The 20514-nt window shown below is 45.5% G+C and overlaps 1 protein-coding gene across 7 annotated transcripts in view; it reads left to right on the top strand.

Moving 5' to 3' along the window:
* CFAP61 (cilia and flagella associated protein 61) overlaps nt 1-20514 on the top strand; it is a 257667-nt gene that overhangs the window by 19373 nt on the left and 217780 nt on the right. For all 7 annotated transcript variants that reach the window (XM_072943713.1, XM_072943712.1, XM_072943711.1 and 4 more), the window contains exons 4-7: nt 262-338; nt 1152-1219; nt 1564-1690; nt 10453-10585. In XM_072943713.1, coding sequence (XP_072799814.1) covers nt 262-338; nt 1152-1219; nt 1564-1690; nt 10453-10585 — 405 coding nt within the window. The remainder of the gene's footprint in view (nt 1-261; nt 339-1151; nt 1220-1563; nt 1691-10452; nt 10586-20514) is intronic.

The following is a 20514-nucleotide window of genomic DNA, read 5'->3' as shown; positions in this document are numbered from 1 at the left end:
GCCTGTGGCCGGTAGTGAGGGCAGCGGGGAGGGCTGGATGCGCTGAAGTCGTTAAGATTCCTGTTTGCTTGAAAAATCCTGGGCTGGGAAGACAGAGAGCGGCTTGAACCCTGCCTGGGCATCTCCTCACTTCAGATGTAAAATATCGTCCCCAGGAACCAGGCAGCTCGGTGCTGTGGCTGCCCCTCCACTCTCCTCCCACCCCTGCTCTGCTCCGACAGCCCGAATGCTGACTCAGTCGCATCCTCTTTTCTTCCACAGCCTCTGAACACGCTGTTCATGCACCTCTTTGTGGCCGTGGATGAGTATTCTGTCGGCTGCTGCAAAGAGATTATTCGGTGAGTGGCTGCAGCCTTGCAGACGGTGACACCTGGAGGGGGGTGAGCTGGCAGTCCCCCATAGACAAAAATGTGTGGATGTCTTTATCCCTGTGGAGGGTTAAAAAATATTTTTAAAGGACGTGAAATTCTTTGAGGTGTTCAATCTGCTTGTCACTTGCGGCTCTATTAAAGCATTTACTTTGAATAGCGTGTATTTCTGAAAGGAAGCCATCCTTCCTTTGAATGGACGCACCTTCCACACATGCCTCCAACTGCTATCGTTGGAGGAAAACAGGTCATTTTAAAGGAATGGATTTGGGGGAGTTAGGGAAAGATAAAGGGTTTAGGTGTTTCTAAAAATCATTTTCCCCAATCTTATCCTTAAAAATGTTTACTGGCGTGACAGACTGCAGGGGCCCCCTGAGTAACAGGGGATGTGGAAACGTGACCCCTGGGGCCCCCGTGGGTGGACTGCGCAGACACTTGGGAATAGTGGTGGCCTCAGCTTTCAGGTCGCTTTGTAATGTCACACCAGCCCATCCGGATGCCAGGTCAGAGGTTAATATCAGCTGAAATCTGGTGTGCCACGTGGCCTTGGCGTCCTCGAGTCTCACCAGCTCCGTGGAGCGGATAGAAAAGGGGCCGTTTGGGAGCCGAAGAAAAGCAGAGGAGAAAAAGGAACCATGAGGAAGATGTTGCTGCCTCTGCAGGCAGGGAGCCGGGGAGCCCACTGGATGCACCAGCGCCTCCCTCCCACAGCGAAGGCGCCCGTCGCAGGTGCCTGCTGACGGGGCGGCTGTGTACTGACCCCGTTCCTCTCTCTCTCTCCAGGACCGTGTTTAGGGAAGTGCCAGAGCTCCACTTCATCTTTCTCATTGTGCCGTCCTACATGAGCCTCGGTAAGGCCCGCTCCACCACCCCCCAGCCCCGGCCGCTATATGGGAAATTCATGCTTAAAGTGGGGCTTCTGGGGGGAGGGTAGAGCTCAGTGGTAGAGGGCATGCTAAGCATGCATGAGGTCCTGGGTTCAATCCCCAGCACCTCCATTAAAAAAAAGAAAATCTCCCTCAAATGGGGCTTCTGGGAATGGGACGTGAGCATGGTCTCCAGGTTCCAAATGGATGATATGCCATTTGATGATAAGAATTACAGCACACTTCCGAGTGGAAAGCGCGTTGGCTCTGAGGTCCTCAAGTCACTCCTCGGTAAAGCGAGGCCACGTTCCTTCTTGTCTGTGATTTAGGCTCGACGCTCATAACTGTGTTTGAGCAAGTGGGGAACGCGCCGAGCCTGCTGTGTGACGAGGACTTCACGGTGCACGTGTGTCACAGGCACAGCCACCGCCCTCAGCTGCACATTCGCGAAGCCAGGTAAGGCTGGGGCCCTGCCCCTGTTACCTGGGCGTCGCCGCCGACGCTCGCCCTACAGACGGCTTGTAAGTTGCCAGCTCACGCTGAAAGCGATTATGGCTCAGGTAGGTGGTTTCACAGCCCCCACTGCCCCCGGCATTGCTTCGTTTGGAGTTGTTTCCAGTTCCCCTTGAGGACATCGCCTTCAGGGCTGGCTGATGAGACTGGCTTGGTGCTGTGTGGTCCGCGGGCTGCGGGCTTCTACCTGAAGGTCTCTGAAATCACGCACCGCAGTCACTTTCAAATGAAACAAACGTAACAACAAATCTGCCTATTTAGTTTCCACAGTAAAGCCCACCTACTTTCTGGCTTTCGGTAAATGAGTCTGTTGACTCCAAAGAGGAGTTTTCCAAGCTGAAGCTCTTACCATCAAAAGTCCACGTACATGCCTTGAAGTTCAGCGATCTTAGGGCGATGGCTGTGGCAGGCCCTGTTTTCCAGCAAAGGCCAGCTTCCGTCCTGCATGCTCTCCTGTGGTGTGGAGGGGTGGGATCTGTGTCCTCCTCCATGGATCTGGACGGATTGTGACTGCTTCAGCCCACGTGGCACAGTGGAAGGATGCTCTGTGACGTGGGAGGCTAGGAGGCTTCTGCCTGGTTCTCCTGGGATGCTCACCATGGAAGAAATGAGGGGGAGAAGGCTGACTGCCCGGAGACCACTGTGCTGGAGATCTGGCCGTGTGGACATGCAGCCAGGACGAGCCGCCCCCAACCCTATATCTGCAACCCAGCTGACGTCTGACCGCAGCTGCCCAAGAGGACCCGAGCCGTGTCCGGCCGCATCCTCCCGGATCTCTGATGCACAAAATTCTGAGCAAACTAGAATGGCTGCTCTGAAATAAGCGTGCGTATGAGAGCGTCTCAGAAGGGCAGTTACTTGACTTTGTCAGTGGAGACTAAGTTGTATCTTTGGGGTTAACCGTTGCCATATTTGATGAGTGCTGGGGTTTTTTTTAGAAAGGACTGAATCTAAATTTTTAAAAAGTGAGAGCCTAATGTTTACCAGGCGTCATTGTTAGGAGTCTGCAATGATGACGTCAGGTCAGTCTGGATCCTGCTCCTGGTCCCACTGCTCACCGGAGGGGTCAGCTCAGAGCAGGACCAGGCCTCTGCGGCCTTCGTGTCCCCTCTATCAGCGGTGTAAGCGTGCTGTCTGCTGCGTGGGACTGGTGTCCTGATTGGATGAGCTGACGGGAACCAAGCACTTGGCATGTCTCAGGTCACGTGTCGGTGACCAAGGAAATTAAATGCTATTCTTAATATTAGAGTTGAGCGGGGGAAAGAGACCACCTAGAGTAGACTGTATGCTGTGTAGCTTGGAGAGGGAAGGACAGAGAGGGATGAAGACAGGGTCATACACCCCCCCCACACAAATCTAAATGCCCATCAGCAAGTCCACGTGGACAGACCGCGGTGCGTCCGCACAATGGACACCACTCAGCAGTGAAACGGAATGAACTCCGTGTCCAGACTCAGACAGTTTATGCCGAACGGAAGAAGACGGACACAGGAAGAGAGAGCAGGTGCTGCTGCCTTGACTTTGACGTTGTGCAGAACAGCCAGGGCTAACCTGCAGCGGGAGAGGGCAGGGCGGGGGCTGTGTCTGGTGGAGGGGAGCAGTGGTCGTGGGAGGGGCCCTGGGGAGTCCGGGAGTGACAGTGCTCTGTTTGTTGACTTGGGTGTATGCAGTTGTCAAAACTCACCCAACTGCACTCTTAAATTCCATGCATTTTACACTGCTATCATACCTCAGTGAAAAAAAATTTTAAAAGAGGCTTCACAGAGAAGGTAGCCTTTGAACCTGGTCAGGAAGGATGAGTCAGAGCTTAGCCCGAGAGACAGAACAGATGAAGGCATGGAGGCGGGAAAGCACCTGGAATGTCTGTCACCAGGCAGATGGGCAGGCGTGAGGAAGAGCCGACCCCAGAGAGCAGACGCAGAACTGTTTCAACTTGAAACCAGCAGGGAGCCCTGAAGAGGACAGACATGGTCTGGGGTGCATGTTAACAAATTACCGATTTTCATGTGATCGGTGGCCTGGAGGGGAGGAGCACAGAGCAGTCGGCGGAGAACGATGCCGGCTGAGATCCTGACAGTGACAAGGAGATCCAGGTTGGGGACTGGATCAGGGCAGGTGCAGAGATGCAAAGAAAAGTTTGAGAGGGAAAGTTCAGTTTGGTTGCCAGTTGGATGGAGATGTTGAAGGACGAGAATGAGTTCGTAATGACGCAGGGTTTTCAAGTTCGGGGGATGATGGATTCATTGACTGAAAGCAGAAACAATAGTGTTAGATGGGCAGGAGAGAGTTTGGAAGTACAAGTCCTCATGAGTGAGGAGATCGTGAGAATAAAGGAGACGATCTTGCTGAGGAGGAGATTTTAAAGGGATAAAGCAGAAGATGAGCACAGAGTTTGGAAAGATGAAAATGAGCCGTTAGTGATAATAAACTTGGAAGGGAGGGAGAGAAGTGTTGCAGAAGCCAAGGACTCAAAGTGGCAAACGATTGTGGGAAAATCGAGTAATATGAATGCAAAAAAAGGCAGCCTTGGATTTGGAAACTTAAAAAGACACAGATGAGATGAATAAAATAGATGAACTATTTGCCAAGCTGACCAAGAGAAAAAAAGAGAGAAGACGTATTTCCAAATCAGGACTGAAAGGGGTGGTATCACTGCAGACACAGCAGTCCCCACCGTCCAAGTTTCACATCTTGCCCACACTTTAAGAAAACACAGAGCTTCCAGGCTGGTGAGCGCGCGGAGGTCTGGGGAGAGCGGTGGGCCTGAGAGGACCCGGGACCTCTGAGCACTTGCCCACGCCTTGCCCTGTGCCTCAGTCCCATCTGACTGCTCCTGAGCTGCATCTTTCTGTAGTAAACTGGTGATCTAGTGAGTAAAAAAAGAAAAGACTTGGAAATGTGCCTCCCTTCTCTGTAACCGTTCACTCCCCCTCCCCCTCCCCCAGAGACCTGTCTACTCGACATGCACACATTTAATCATCCATCTGGATAATCTCTGAACTGGAAATGGGGTCGGTTGAGGCTGGAGGCTGGGGGAGACCTTTCTTCACCCGATTTTCTTTAATGGCTATAGAATTATTCAAGTCTTTATTATTTTTAATGTGAGTTTTGGTAATTTGTGTTTTTCAAGGAGTTGGCCCGTTCTGTCTAAACTGTTGCATGTACGGAGTTGGAGTCGTCCCTCATCCTTTGAGGGAGCGGCAGGGTTTTCTGTAGGATCCACAGTGATTTTCCTGAGGAACTTTAAATGAGTCAGCTATTTATTTCCCTTTAAAAAAAGTAAGTGGCGTCCTTGCACGTTTCCTCACTGATGCCCCACGTGACATTTTGGGATGGAGGTCACCAGAGAAAAGGCATAGAATGTGCCAGCCCAGCGCTGGCTCCTAGAAGTGCGTAGTAGCTGGCGGTTATGCGCTGGTCTCCCCCGTTCCCTCCTTCCATCCTCCCTTCCTTCCTTCCCCTTGCTTCCCTTGTGCCTTGAAAACTTCAGTGTTATGAACTCATCCTGGCCTGAACTAAACCTCACGATTCCTTTCCCCGAGGTCTTGCTACTCAGCCTCTGAGGGTCCTGATTGTCCAGGAAATCTGCAAGAAGCAAATCCCGAGAGGAATACAGTCCTTCCAGGTGGCAAAGAGATGACAGCGGGCACTTTGCGATGAGGAAGGGCTGTTTATGGAATGACAGTTTTCTGTATAGCAGTGAAATACAGAGGGAGTGATGACATTATGAGAATTGATGCTTTTGCTTGCAGAAGGGGAAGGGTGACACATTTAAAAAATTAAAAAATTAAAAGAATTTTTTTAGGGGGGGAGGGTATAGCTCAAGTGACAGAGCACGTGCTTAGCACGCACGAGGTCCTGGGTTCAAGCCCCACTACATCTTCAATAAATAAACAAGCAAACCTAATTACCTCCCCCAGGAGAAAAACAAACAAGAATTTTTTTGGGGGGATAATTAAGGTTATTAATTAATTGATTAATTAAACAGGGACACTGGGGTGGTCTTTCTGAGGGGGGCACCTGCCTTTTTCAAGTCCTTGGGGGCTGGGAGAGGACTCACCAAGGAAAGGACGTGTGCTACCAGTCAGTGCTGTGAAGTAATTTCAGATTTCCTTAATAGAAGACCACTGTTTTGCTAATAACAAAAATTAACTAAATTAGGTCAACATTACTGCTATTTAAAACAGATGAAAAAATTTAGGACTTTGAAACATAAGATTGGAGGTTTTGATTTTTATTTATTTTTTAAATTTTGATTTAATTTAATGTATTGTGGTAAGAACATTTAATGAGAGATCTACTCTGAAGTGTGCCGTACACTACTGTTGACTGCAGGTACAGTGTGACACAGCAGATCTCTTTGGTGGTTTTTAAATGCTAACGTCTCACCCTTTAAAGCAGTTATTTTTATTAAGCGTGTGATAGTCTCATGTTTTCTAGGAATCCACTTAAGTTTGACTTCTGAACCATATTATATAAATGAACCTTCTGATGCTTAAATTGTAAATATCCTAAAGCGTTCAAAAAGAAGTTGGAGAGCACCTAGGAATTTCGCTGTGGTCTTCTTGAGTCGTGACAGGTGCCCCAGCAAACAGAACATGGTTCACGGTCCAGCTGGAGCGAGCGTGTGCCGACGTGCACTTTTGGGTCAGATCCCGGTGGTGTAAATGGCAGGGGCCGCTCATTGGCCTTGCATGTGCTTTGAGGTCATTTAGAGTTGCCATCCTCTATAACGTGTAAGTGACGTTTTCCAATGAATAGAAGCTAAACGGGTTCCAAAACCTATTAAAATAATTTTTACTTAAAAAAGTTGTAGTCCACTTAGAGTTTCAGGTGTACGGCACAGTTGAGGTGTCACCTCACACAGGTCAGAATGGCCATCATCAAAAAGTCTACACATCATAAATGCTGGAGAGGGTGTGGAGACAGGGGGCCCTCCGCTGCTGGCGGGGGTGCACATTGCTGCAGCCACTATGGAGGACAGTGCGGAGGTTCCTTGAAAACCTGAAAACAGAGTCACCACATGATCCAGCAATCCCGCTCCTGGACATTTTAAAGTTGTGAATGGAATATATGATTTAGAAATGATGAATTTGATTTTCTTAAAGACCACAAGAGGTCACAAGAGATCTTAGGAAGAAAGAAAAGTGCTTTGTTTTACACATTTGAATAAAAAGAAAAATCTAGTCGGGCGCTCCCTGTAGGTTCTCCAACTCCAAGTGAAACTAAACGAGGTAAAGATTGGTTTAAGCAAAATATTCTGCTTTCTTCAGCACTACTGCTAAATTAGATTCTCTGAATTTTTTCTTTATTCATTGATTTCTTAAAGCATATGCACGCATATACACACTCACTGAGGCTTGAAGAAATATGATATTTATGGTGTTTAAAGTGACATCAGAATCACTTTCCAACGGTAGATTTTTAAGTCTAGCTAATGAAATGCAAATTCTGTCTGTCTGTGGACCAGACCATCAGTCTGGCCGAGCCAGCATTCCGAGCACACCAGTGGGCTGCGGCCGTGGCTTACGGCCCTGAGCATGAACTTTCCATCTGTGCCATCGCGGTAATTTTTCTGCCGCCACCTCCTGCAGCCGGGGGAGCCGCTTGTAGGGTCCCCTCTAGGATGTGCTGCTGCAGAGGGTGGTGAGGATGCGGGGTGTCCACCTGCCCCCAAGAGATGGTGCCTGCCGGCTGGGCAAGTGCGTGGGGCCGGCATCTCCTCGCTCCTTGAAGGCCTCACTGCTGATGCGGTGGAGGTGCTGTGTGAGTTTGTCCTTCCATCCCCCAACCTCCTAGGAAGCCAGCGGCAGCCACCGGGTCGCTGGCATCCTTCGCCTCACCTTCTCCTGGGTTTAGAGGACGCCCAGGCACCAGGAGGGGTGGCCTGAGAGGCTACTGCTTTTCTTCAGCTTTGGATTCCATCTTGCTTTTAGCTGGCACATTTTTCTGCGTCTGATGGACGTTCAGGGGCCCGAGGGACCAGATAGCTCCTATGGGATAGACCTTTCTTTTCCTCCAAACAAGTTAACATCAAGTATTCTGTAACCAATCACGTCACATGCACGTGGTCGCCCCCCAGGCCACGAGCTGGATGGCAGCTGTAAAGGAGGGTCGCTCTTCACTTGGAGGGTGCTGTCGCCCCGTTGTACTTTGTGTCAACCACCCTAACCTTCCGGAGTCCTCACGCCCCAGACTCAGGGGGTCCCAGAGGTGCCACCCCCGAGGCACGTGGCTCTGCTGTGCCCAGCGGACCCACAGGAAGTCGTGGCTCTCCCCGATCCGAGTGGCCGGCGGTGCTCACACTAAAACGTTCTACTGGATGCGTGTAGCCGGGGTGTCTTGTTTGCATGGGGCTGGACTTTGTCACGTGCCGTCTGAGACCGTAAGGCGGGTGCCACACTTGGTCATTAGCACCGGGGCTGATGCGAGATCGTCGATTGTTGATGACCCCGAGGGGTGCGTTTAGCAGCACAAGCTCCTCTTTGTCTGTCTCGGGGGAGGAAGGGACCCTTCAGGACCCCACGGTGTGGATGTGGGAAGAGTTAGTGCTGAGGTGCGATGCTGCGTCATTCTGTTCACGGGCTGCCGAGGGCTCCTAGTGGGGCCGAGGGCGCGGGTCTCTGAGCCTTTGTGCCTGATTTTTGTCCCATGAAGTGGTATTTTTGTGTCTGTCATACAGAGACAAGCCCAGGGCGCACAGCTGACTTGGGGATTCTCTACATGACAACTGTTTTGATCCACTTTAAATGATTAGGAAATTGAATTATTTCCACATTATTTAAAATAATTCTCTCTAATAAGTACTGACGTGGACTTTTCCTTTTGGCAAGGTATTTGAAAATGGACTTGTTGGCTGTGTTCTCCTAGAATGTTTTTCTTTTCTTTTCTTTTTTTTAAATCTGTTTAATCAGAGACGCTTTACAGAGAATGGCCACCCCTATTAGCAGCACCCCTTTGCGGGTGGTTTCGTGGGGAGATGCGTGGCTCCCAGAGCACAGTGGGGCGTTCTCAGCCCCTCCAGCCACGGTGCCGGCTCTCAGTGGAGCCGGTGGGCCGGGGCTTCCGGGGCATGTATCCAGAAATAACTCTTAATTTGAAAAGATACATACGCCCCAGTGTTCATAGCAGCACTATTTACAATAGTCAAGATATGGAAGCAACCTAAACGTCCATTGGCAAATGAATAGATAGAGAAGATGTGTTATTTACACACACACACACACACACACACACACACACACACACACACACACACACAATGGACTACTACTCAGCCATTAAAAAGAATGAAATAATGCCATTTGCGGCAACATGGATGGACCTGGAAATTATCATAGTACATGAAGTGAGTCAGACAAAGAAAGACAAACATAATTTGGTATCACTTGTATGTGGAATCTAAAAAGTGATACAAATGAACTTAATTACAAAACAGAAATAGACTCAGAGACATAGAAAACAAACTATGGTTATCACAGGGGAAGGGGGATGAGGGATAAATTAGGAGTTTGGGATTAACAGACACATGCTACTATATATAAAATAGCTAAACAACAATGTCCTACTGTACAGCACAGGGAACTAGATTCAGTATCTGGTAATAACCTATAATGGAAAAGAATATGAAAAGGAATATATATATATATATATATATATGTAATTAAATCACTATGCTGTACACCAGAAACTAACACAACATTGTAAATCAACTCTACTTCAATTTAAAGACAAAGATAAAATAGAATGATAACAAGGACATAGTAATGGAATAAAGGGGTGGGAGATAAAGGTTAGTAGTGAAATCAGTCACACTACCAAAAAATGTTACAAATATGGACTGTTTTAACAAGAAAAGTACCAGAAAAAAAGTGTAAGAACATCCTAGACAGGTAGAATAGAATACTCGATTTCATCAAGAACGTACCAAAGTAAAACGATTATAAATCAATAAAAAATGTTAAAAAGAAAAAAGGACGTACCAAAAAGAAGAAGGGAGTGTTAACTATGGCAGCAGCATGGAGACCACTGGCCGGAATCCCCACTCATGGTGGTCATGGAGGTCACCGTAAACCTGGGAAGGAGGTTTGAGGAGATGTGCCCAGGATGGTGAGCAGAGCTCTGTCACCTTCAAACCAGCATCTCCCCCTCCCCTGGACGTCTAGAGATGGCTCAGGAATAAAGGGTAGCACAGGCCCATGTTGGCAAAATACGTAAGCAAAGTTAAATATTCTGTATGGTAGTAATTCTCAGAATCTTGTCACCTAACTGTTTTTAGACAGTGGATTTCTTCCAAGGGCAGGAGCAATGTCATAGAAGTGGTTTCCTTGGAACGCACGTGGGAGATGCTGTGGACACCTCCCTGCCCTTTGGCTCATGGTTCTGCCCTGCATCCCACACCCAGATGTGCGTGTCGCCTCTGCCTGGAACGTCCTCCCTCCGGTCCCGACGTAGCTTCCTCCTCGCCTCTGTCCATTCCCTCCCTGACTGCTTGGCCCAGTCACCCTCCATCCCAAAGCACTTACTGCTATTCTAAATGTTTGAGGTGGCTTCTTTGTTACATTTTTGGTGTCTGTTCCCCTATGTAGAATGTAAGTTCATTTCCTGTTCCTGGCATTTAGAACAGAGTCCCGTACAGGGTGGGCACACCACCGAAGGAGCAAATGAAGGAACCAGCTGTGAATTTAAGCCTTTCCGTTACACAGGGTGGAAGACCACGACGACCTCATGCCAATATTTCTGCGCCACGACACGGTCCTGAGGGAGACCTACGGCGAATACTTCCTGGGTGAGCTCATAGAGGCCGGAGACGAAGAGAACCACGCGGTCGTGTGCGAGGTGTGTGCAAGCCCCCGAGGGTGTGGGGAGTGAGCAGCGTCGCCTCCCCTGCCGTGCCCTCCTGCGCGGTGTGCCATCCCCCGCCTCCCAGTGTCCCTGCTTTAGGGTTGGGGAGGCCCTTCCCGATGCCAGTCTTAACAGGCTCGAGCTTGCGCTGGACGCGGCTGACTCCGAGTTCTTGGAAAGCAGCAGGCACCTGACCGTCCAGGCTCCGTACCTCTTAGAGCACGTGCTGGTTTTTGCAGCAGTGATTAGAGCGAGCTTGATCAGTGACAGTGGGCTAGGGGTGGGATGGATTTAACCGATGACCACCCTCAGTTTCAGGAGGTGAATTATGTCTCAGAAAAACTCCTGGCGCCAGGATGCACTCGGGCGAAATCATCCTGCTGGGGTGGGAGACATCAGTGTTTTTCAAGAGCTCCCCATGTGATTCCAGCGCGCCGTCCAGGTGCTGAAACGCTTATCTACGTGATGGGGAACATCCCTGGTGCAGAACAGGGCGAATTTAGATATTTACGGTCAGTACTTTCTTCAGCTGAGAACTGGCCCTAAAAACTGGATCTGGATGTCCTTTCCCATGATAGGTATTTCTTCTACACTGAAAGTTTTTATTCTTATTTTTTTCGTATTTAGGTCTTGGCATCGTCTTTTAAGGGCTTGCTTTCATGTATTGCCATTTGACTTCTAGCTCCAGACTAGTGATAGAAAGAAGGGTGAGGGGTATTTGGGCTCAGCAGCGCCATTTTGAAAAACTGTGTCTTTACACGATGAGACAAAAACTGCTGATAATTAAAACGATTCTTACAGACCCCAATGAGGATTTTAATTTTTAAATTATTTTTTTATTTATTTATTTTTGAATGTAAGTGTAGTCAGTTTACAACGTTGTATTAATTTCTGGTTGTACAGCATAGTGATTCAGATATATCTATATCTATATCTATATATTCGTTTTCATATTGTTTTTCATTATAGGCCATTACAAGATACTGAATATAGTTCCCTGTGCTGTACAGTAGGACCTTGTTGTTTATCTATTTTACACATAGTAGTTAGTATCTGCAAATCCCAAACTCCCAATTTATCCCTACATCCCGTTTCCCCCTGGTAACCACAAGTTTGTTTTCTGTCTGTGTGTCTGTTTCTGTTTTGTAAATAAGATCATTTGTCTCATTATTTTAGGTTCCACATATAAATGATATCATGTGGCATTTTTCTTTCTTATTCTGGCTTACTTCACTTAGTATGAATCTCCAGGTCCATCCATGTTGCTGCAAATGGCATTATTTTATTCTTTTTATGGCTGAGTATATTCCATTGCATAAATATACCACGTCTTTTTTATTCAGTTATCTGTCGGTGGATGTTTAGGTTGCTAGGACTTTTAATGATCAAACTATACTCATCTAGTTAGTCAGGTCTTTGTTTTTCTTGAGAAGGACTTTTTAAAAATTTTCCAGCCTTATCGAGATATGATTGACATATAATATTGTGTAAGTTTTAGGTGGTACACTTACATATTGCAAAATGGTTACCACCACAGCTTTAACTAACACCTCCATCATGTCACATAATTATCAGGTTTTTTGTGTGCATAGTGAAAACAGTTGAAATCTACCATCTTAGCAACTTTCAGGTATATAATTATTAGCTATAATCACTGTATTATTGTCTATAATCGCCCTGCTGTACATTAGAGCCCCAGAACTTACTCATCTTAGAACTGGAACTTTGCATCCTTTGACCAGCATCTCCCCCTAACCCTTTGTAACCACCATTCAACTCTGTTTCTATGAGTTCAGCTTTTTTAGATTCCACATGTAAGCAGCACCATATAGTGTTTGTTTTTCTCTGACTTCTTTCACTTAATTTAATGTCCTCAAGGTCCATCCATATTGTCACACATGGCAGGATTTCCTTCTTTCTCATGGCTAAATAATCTCCATTACACATATGTGCATATATATGCATATACATATATACATACATACGTACACACTGCGTCTTCTTTAGCCACTCATCTGTTGATGGCCACTTCGGTTGTTTCCATATCTTGCCTACTGTGTGTAATACTGCAGTAAACATGGGAGTCCAGATGGTTTTTCAATATCCTGTTTTCATTTCCTTTGGCTTTATACCCAGGAGTGGAATTGCTGAATCATATGGTATTTCTATTTTCAATTTTTTGAGGAACCTCCATGCTGTTTTCCATAGTGGCTGTGCCAATTTTACATTTCCACCAATAGTGCACAGGGGTTCCCTTTTCTTCACATCCTTGCCAACACTTGTTATCTCTTGTCTTTTGATGATTGCATGCTGACAGGTATGAGGTGATAGTTCATTGTGATTTTGATCTGCATTTCCCTGATGATTAGTGATATTGAGCATATTTTCATGTACCTGTTGGCCATTTGAATGTCTTCTTGGAAAAATGTCTGTTCAGAGCTTCTGCCCACTTTTAAATTGTATTTTTTTGTGTTTTTTTGCTATTGAGTTGTATGGGTTGTTTGTTTATTTTGGATATTAACCCCTTATCAGATGTATGATTTGCAAATGTTTTCTCCCGTTCTGTAGGCTGCCTTTTCATTTTGTTGTGTCTGTTGCTGTGCAAGAAGCTTTTCAGTTTGCTGTAGTCCCACTTACTACTTTTTGCTTTTGTTGGTTGTGCTTTTGGTGTCATATGAAAACCTTGTTGCCGAGACAAATGTCAAGGAGTTTCCCTTATGTTTTCTTCTAGGAGTTTTATAGTTTCAGGTCTTATGTTTAATTCTTTCATCCAGTTCAAGTTCATTTTGTTGGTGGTGTAAGATAGAGGTCCAGTTTCATCCTTCTGCATGTGGTTATCCAGCTTTATCAACAGCATTTATTGAAGAGGTGTTCTTTCGCCCATTGAGTCTTCTTGGCTCCTTTGTCAAGTTCCAGTCAACTGTAAATGTGGGGGTTTGCTTCTGGGCTTTCTATTCTGTTCCTTTGGTCTGTGTGTCTATTACGCCACTGCTATGCTGTTTTATTGCCATAGTTTCAAAATATAGCTTGAAATCAGGAAATGTGATGCCTCTGGCTTTGTTCTTCCTTGGTTTTGCTTTGGCTATTTGGGATCTTTTGTGGTTCCATACAAATTTTATGATTTTTTTTCTATTTCTATGAAAAATGCCTTTGGAATTTTGATAGGGAGTCACTGAATCTATAGATGACTTTGGGTAGTGTGAGCATTTTGACAATATTAACTTTTCTGATCCATGAACATGGGATATCTCGTGATTTCTGTTTTCTTCATTTTCTTTCATCAAAGTCTTGTACTTTTCAGTATACAGATCTTTCACCTCCCTAGCTAAATTTATTCCTAGATACTTTATTGTTTTTGATGCTATTGTGAATGAGATTGTTTTCTTTATTTCTTTTTCAGTTATTTTATTTCTAGTGCTTAGAAATACGAGTAATTCCTGTATGTTGATTTTGTGTCCTCCAGCTTTACTGAATGTACTGATCAGTTTTATGAGTGGAGTCTTTGGGATTTTCCATGTGTAAGATCACATCATCTACAGAGACAGTTTTGCCTGTTCTTTTCTGATTTGGATGCAGTTTATTTCCTTTCCTTGCCTGATAGCTTTCACTAGGACTTCCTGCTGAAGGAAGTGGTTGAAGAGGAATGGTGAGAGTGAGCACCCTTGCCTAGTTCCTGACCTCAGAGGAAAAGCTTTCAGCCTTGCATCGCGGAGAATGCTGTTAGTTGTGGGCTTGTTGCTGCTGGCCTTTATCATGTTGAAGTGTGTTTCTTCTATACCCAATTTGTTGAGCATTTTTATCATGAAAGGATGTTGTATTTTGTGAAATGCTTCTTTCTACATTTATTGAGATGATCGTATTATTTTTACCTTTCATTCTATTAATGTAGTTATCATATTTATTGGTTTGCATATATTGAACCTCCACGTCCCAGGGGTAAGTACTGCTTGATCATGGTGTATGATCCTTTTGATGTTGAAATCAGTTTGCTTGTATTTTGTTGAGAATTTTTGTATCTATATTTATCAGGGATATTTGTCTGCAGTTTTCTTTTCTTGTAGTGTCCTTATTTGGCTTTGATATTAGGGTAATGCTGGCCTTACAAAATGAGTTTGGGAGTGTTCTATCCTCCTCAATTTTTTGGAGGAGTTTGCGAAGAATTACCATTAATTTTTCTTTAAATGTTTGATAGAATTCACCAGTGAAACTGTGTGATCCTAGGCTTTTCTGTTGGGAGGTTTTTGATTACTGATTCAGTCTCTTTGCTTGTTATGGTCTGTTGATATTTCCTATTTCTTCATGATTCAATCTAGATAGATTGTGTTTCTAGCAATTTATTTCTTCTAGGTTATCCGGTTTGTTGTATATAATTACTCATAGTAGTTTCTTATGATCCTTCGTATCTGTAGCATCAGTTGTAATGTCTACTCTTTCATTTCCGATTTTATTTGCGTCTTCTCTTCTCCTTCTTAGCCTAGCTAAAGAGCTGTCAATTTTGTTTATATTTTTAAAAAACATTTCTTGGTATTGCTGATCTTTTTGATTATTTTTGGTTTCTAATTTATTTCTGCTTCGATCTTTGTTATTTTCTTCCTTCTCCTAACTTTGGGCTTAATTTGTTCTTCTTTTTCTAGTTCTTTGAGGTGCAAAGTTAGGTTGTTTGCTTGAGATCTTTCTTTTTCCTTAATGTAGGCATTTACCACTATAAATTTACCTTTTAGAATTGCTTTTGCAGCATCTCATAAATTTTGGCTTATTTTGTTTCTATTTTTGTTTGTTTCAAGATATATTTTGACTTCTTCTTTGATCTCTTGGGAGGAATGTATTTTATTTTTTAATTAATTAATTAATTAATTAATTAATTATTTTATTTTTCAAAACCAGAACATTTATTGTGTAACTATTTGTTGAAATCTTTAAGATGATCTGGATGCCGCAACAGCTGCCCTCTTGTGTTTAGGTGCCTCATCCGACTGGTCCCAGTGATATTTCATCTTTCATCTTTAGCACCAGGAGTGTATTTTAAAATGTCCATGTATTTGTGATTTTTTCAGCTTTCCTCCTGTTACTGGTTTTTAGTTTAATACCATTGTAGTTGGGAAAGATATTTCATATGATTCAAATCTTAAATTTGCTAAGACTTGGGTGATCTGTCATACGATATAGCCTGGAAAATGTTCCATGTGCTCTTGAGAAGAACGTGTATTCTGCTGCTGTTGGATGGCATATGCTGTATATGTTAGGTTGATTTTGTCGAAAGAATGATTCAAGTCCAGTGTTTCCTGGTTGATTTTCTCTCTGGATGATCTATGCATTGTTGAAAGTGCGGTATTGAAGTCCCCTGCTCTTATCGTATCGTTGTCTGTTTTTCCCTTCGTATTTGTTAGCATTTGCTTAATATATTTAGGTGCTCCAATGTTGAGTGCATATATATTTATGACTGTTATAGCTTTTTGATGGATTAGCCACTTCATCACTGTGTAGTAGCCTTCTTTGTCTTTGTTACTGTTTTTGGCTTAAAGTCTCTTTTGTCTGATGTAAGCACAGCTCACGCTGCTCTCTTTTGGTTTTCATCTGCCATGGAATGTTTTTCTTCACCTCTTCACCTGGAACCTACATGTGTCCTTAAAGCTGCAGGGAGTCTCTTGTAGGCAGCACATTGTTCGGTCTTGTTTTTTAAAATCCATCTAGCCACTAGATGTCTTTTGACTGGGGAGTACAATCCATTTACATTTAATTATTGATAGGTAAAGACTTGCTCATGCATCTTCTTGTCCCCTGGCTGTTTTGTAGTCCTCTTGTTCCTTTCTTCCTGTCGTGCTGCCTTCCTTTATGAGTCAGTGATTTTCTGTAGAGGGACACTTTGATTCCCTCTTCATTATCTTCTGTGAATCTACTGTAGATTTTTGCTGTGAGGCTTGCATACAGCTTACATAAAATGTCTTATAGATATAGCTATCTGTTATGTCCCAAAGACTTAATTTCAATCACACACAAAAATTTTACCCTTTGAACTACCGCCTTGTTGTGTTTCTCGTGTCATAATTTACCTCTTTTTATGTTACACTATAACTATTAAAATAATGAAAATTCTTGTCCTTTAGTCTTTACACTAGTGTTAAGTGGTTAATGCCGCACCACATGGAAGTTTTACATCTATCAAATTCATCAAATTCTACATCTGAAATATGTGTAGTTTGCTTTACAGAAATTATACCACATACAGTTGTTTAAAAACAACAGTTTTAGAGTATTCTGAATTTGGCTATATACTTATTTTTGTGACTGTGTCTATATTTTCACATTACTTATTAGCATCCTTTCATTTCAGCTTGGAGAACTTCCAGCGTTTCTTGTAAGGCGGGTCTCGTGGTGATGAATTTCCTCAGTTTTGTTTGTCAGAAAGTCTATCTTTTTCCTTCATTTCTGAATGACAGCTTTCCTGAATAAAGTATTGTTGGCAGTTTTTTCTTTTAGCACTTTGAATATGGCATTCCACTCACTCCTAGCCTATAAAGTTTCTGCTGAGAAATCTGCTGACAGTCTTATGATGGTTCCCTTGTAAATTATGCATTTTATTTTCTCCTGCTTTTAAGATCCTCCCCTTGACTTTGATTTTTGACTGTTTTATTATACTATGTCTTAGAGGGGATCTCTTTAAGGTGATTTTGTCTGATGACCTGTGAGCTTCATGAACTTCAATATCTATATCCCTCCCAGATTTGGGATGTTCTTGGCCATTATTTATTTAAGTAAGCTCTCTGCCCCTTTCTCCCTCTCTTCTCATTTTGGAACTCCAGTGATTTGCACATTGGTCCTTTTGATGGTGTCCAATAGATACATAGGCTTTCTTCAATGTTTTTCATTGTGTTTGCTTTGTTCTCCTCTGACTCGGTACTTTCAAAGTCCCTGTCTTCAGTCTCACTGATTCTTTCTTCTGATTGATCAAGTCTGCCGTTGATGCTCTATTGCATTTTTCAGGCCATTCATTGATTCTTCAGCTCCAGAATTTCTGTTTGGTTCTTTTGGTGGTTTCTATCTCTTTGTTAGCCTTCTCATTCTGTTTGTGTGCTGTCTTCCTGATTTTGTTGAACTGTCTTTCTGTGTTTTCCTGTAGCTCACTGAGTCTCCTGAAAACAGCTATTTTGAATTCGGTACCTGGTAAATTGGAGACTTAACAATGATCCCTGTCTTTAGGTTCAGTTGTCAGTGGTGTCATATTTCCTTGATTTTTTCATGTTCCTTGAGTTTTGCACTGCTGTCCTCACATTTGAATAGCAGTCACCTCCTCCAGTATTTGGAGAGCAAATACCTTCTCTTAGCCCTGCTAGAGATTCTCAGGCTTCCTCAGACCTTCTGTGGGTACCCCTGCTCCACTCTTCTTGCTCCATCTTGTGACAGAATTCTTAAGCTTGTATGTCTTCTTTGAATCCTGCAAAGCACCAGTCGAGTGCTTTTGTCTTCCCAAAGGTGGCGCTACAGCTCAAGTTTCTGGTCTCCCCCCGGCCCACAGATTCAGCCAACTTTCTCCATATGCTCATTAGCCATCTGGCAAAGTCTGCTCGCGCCACCACTGGGAGTGTACGCAGGGAGGCACCACAAAGTGGGCTGGCGTGTGGGTGGGGCGCATGGAGCGCTGGGGGTGCTCATGGGCCTGTTGGCGGGACCCCTGGGTAGACCATTCCCAGCAGCAAGTGAATGTGCTTCTTGAGAGAATGCACGCTGTGCACTTAGGGTCTGCGTCCTGTTCACGGCTTCTGAAGGTCCTGCCTGCTGTCATCCCAGACTCTTCCACCCCCAGTGGGAGCTCCCATTTCCATACTCTGGATTGGGCAGAAGGGAAGTGAGCCTCTCTGGCAGCATCCTGCGTAACTAGGGGAGCCCGGTGCTCACCCACACATGCTCCCTTACTCCATGGGATAAATTACTGGCAGGAAAGATCTTTCTTGGCCCTAAGCTGTGTTGCCTCGGAGGTTGGGTGTTCTGGGTAAAGGCAGACTGTTCATCTTATCCACTCCAGGGCATCCAAACTAGTATTTTTTTTGCTCCAGTGGAGCTGAAGCTTTTCCTCTGGAAACCTGAACTTCATCAAAGGCTCGCCCATCTGTGAGTGATTGTCTAAGTCAGTGTTCTCCAAGGGCTCCTGGACTGAGGCCGAGAGGGGCTGGAGCCAGTCCATGGGCCTCTGCAGGGTCCACAGCTGGGACTGAGATCTGTCTGCCTATTTCCCAGTGCACAGCCCCCTTGGTGTGCAGTGCTGGATCCCACGGCTCCCTCAAAGGCACTTTTGTTCATGGACGAATGCCGAATATTTGCTGTTGAGCAGGAGACAAAAACAAGGGATATCTTATACCACTGCGATGCTGATGTCACGCTGGAGAAGGCTTTTCATTCTTTGGTTTCAAGTCTGAGCCCAAATCACTTGATTTAGGGCCTAAGAAGGGCAGCTGCAGTGACCTCCTCCCTCATGTTCTTTCCCCCTCTTGTTATGCGTTGCAAACTTTCAGTGCGTGTACATGTCAGAGGAACGCTGCCGGCTGACAGTTTCAATCTCAATCCCACAAGGATCCTTCAGTGTCTCTAAAGGTGTGGACGGAGTCCAGCCTGATCTTTGGGAGGCTGTGCTGCCCCAGACATCAGAAGCTTCGTGCTCTGTGGAGATGTGACCATGGGCCTCAGTCTTGAACCGGAAGGCCAGGAGCAGGACCTGTCAACGGGGAGCAAGCCCTTCCAGGATCTGGGAGTGACTCTCCAGTCTGCACCAGGCTGTGTCTGGCGTCTGAAGCCATTCTGGGTTCGAGATCAGTGCTGTCAGTACCTTCCACCCACCTCCCTGGACCCTTCTCCCAACCACCTGGAGCTCCTGAGGCTGGCCCTGCCTCACTGGAGCTGGAGCTGTCAGTCTGGCTCGCAGAAGCTCATTGTTAAATCTTCAGGAACTTTGCAAACTGGTTGTTAAATGCAGCCACTGTTAAAAATTAAAATAAACAAACCAACAGTGGAATAAATTACTCAAAAAACAAAACTAATAGATACTCAAACTCATTACTTTTAATTACTTTACTATGATTTGTCCTCTTGGGGTCATTTATGTCTGCGGTCTCTGTACAGAGGAAATACTGTAATGATGGCTACTGCACCTCTCTGCTCAGGGACGTCACAGCGAGAGCTCCCAGTGGGCCACAGCAGGAGTATAGGCACCACAGAAACTGGCAAATGTCACAATCAGGCTTCTCGCCCTCAGGGTCTATTAGGTGTTAGCCGGCACACCACACTTCTAGGTCCAGGGATATCGAGGGACAGTACACTAAGCCTGGCCCTTCCCAAACCTGGCCGTGGCAGTCCCAGGCCACGCGTGTGGCTGGCCTGACAGCCGTGCCCATGCCGTGGGGGAAACCCTTGACTAAAGGTTTTTAACTGCGAGCACTTTCTCTGGCTTGATCATTCCTCCGGGGAAGGTCTGAGCCATCACTGTGCTGCAGGTTGCTTTCCATAGCTTCATCCTTGTCATGTGGTGTTTGCTGCAAACTGAGATTTCAGGGCAGGGCCGTTGGAGGCCGAGGGCGGGTCCTAGAGCCAGACGGGCAGAGCGTCTGCCCTGGCATCACCCGCGGTGCGGGCAGCAGCCGTCCAAGTGGGCGGCGCTGACCCGTGGGTGGGCAGAGCCTGCCAGCACAGCCGTGCCCTCGGCAGCAGGCAGAAGGGGTCAGAGCTGGCAGGGGCCACAGCAAGGGCACCTCACCGTGGAGTGTTGTCACCCAGAAGGGGTGGCGACCGTAGGGCTTTTTAGATGGAAGCATGAATGGTACCATGCTCACGGCCTGTAAATGGACCTGCTGGTGAAGATGAGGCCACGGCACGTGTGGTTTTCTAGCGATCTGAGCCTGATCCACCATTGTTGCAGTCCTCCCAGGAAAAACCTG

This window comes from Vicugna pacos, chromosome 19 (genome assembly GCF_048564905.1).
Source record: "Vicugna pacos chromosome 19, VicPac4, whole genome shotgun sequence".
Lineage (NCBI taxonomy): Eukaryota > Metazoa > Chordata > Mammalia > Artiodactyla > Camelidae > Vicugna > Vicugna pacos.
This window is presented reverse-complemented; position numbering and strand designations above follow the sequence as displayed.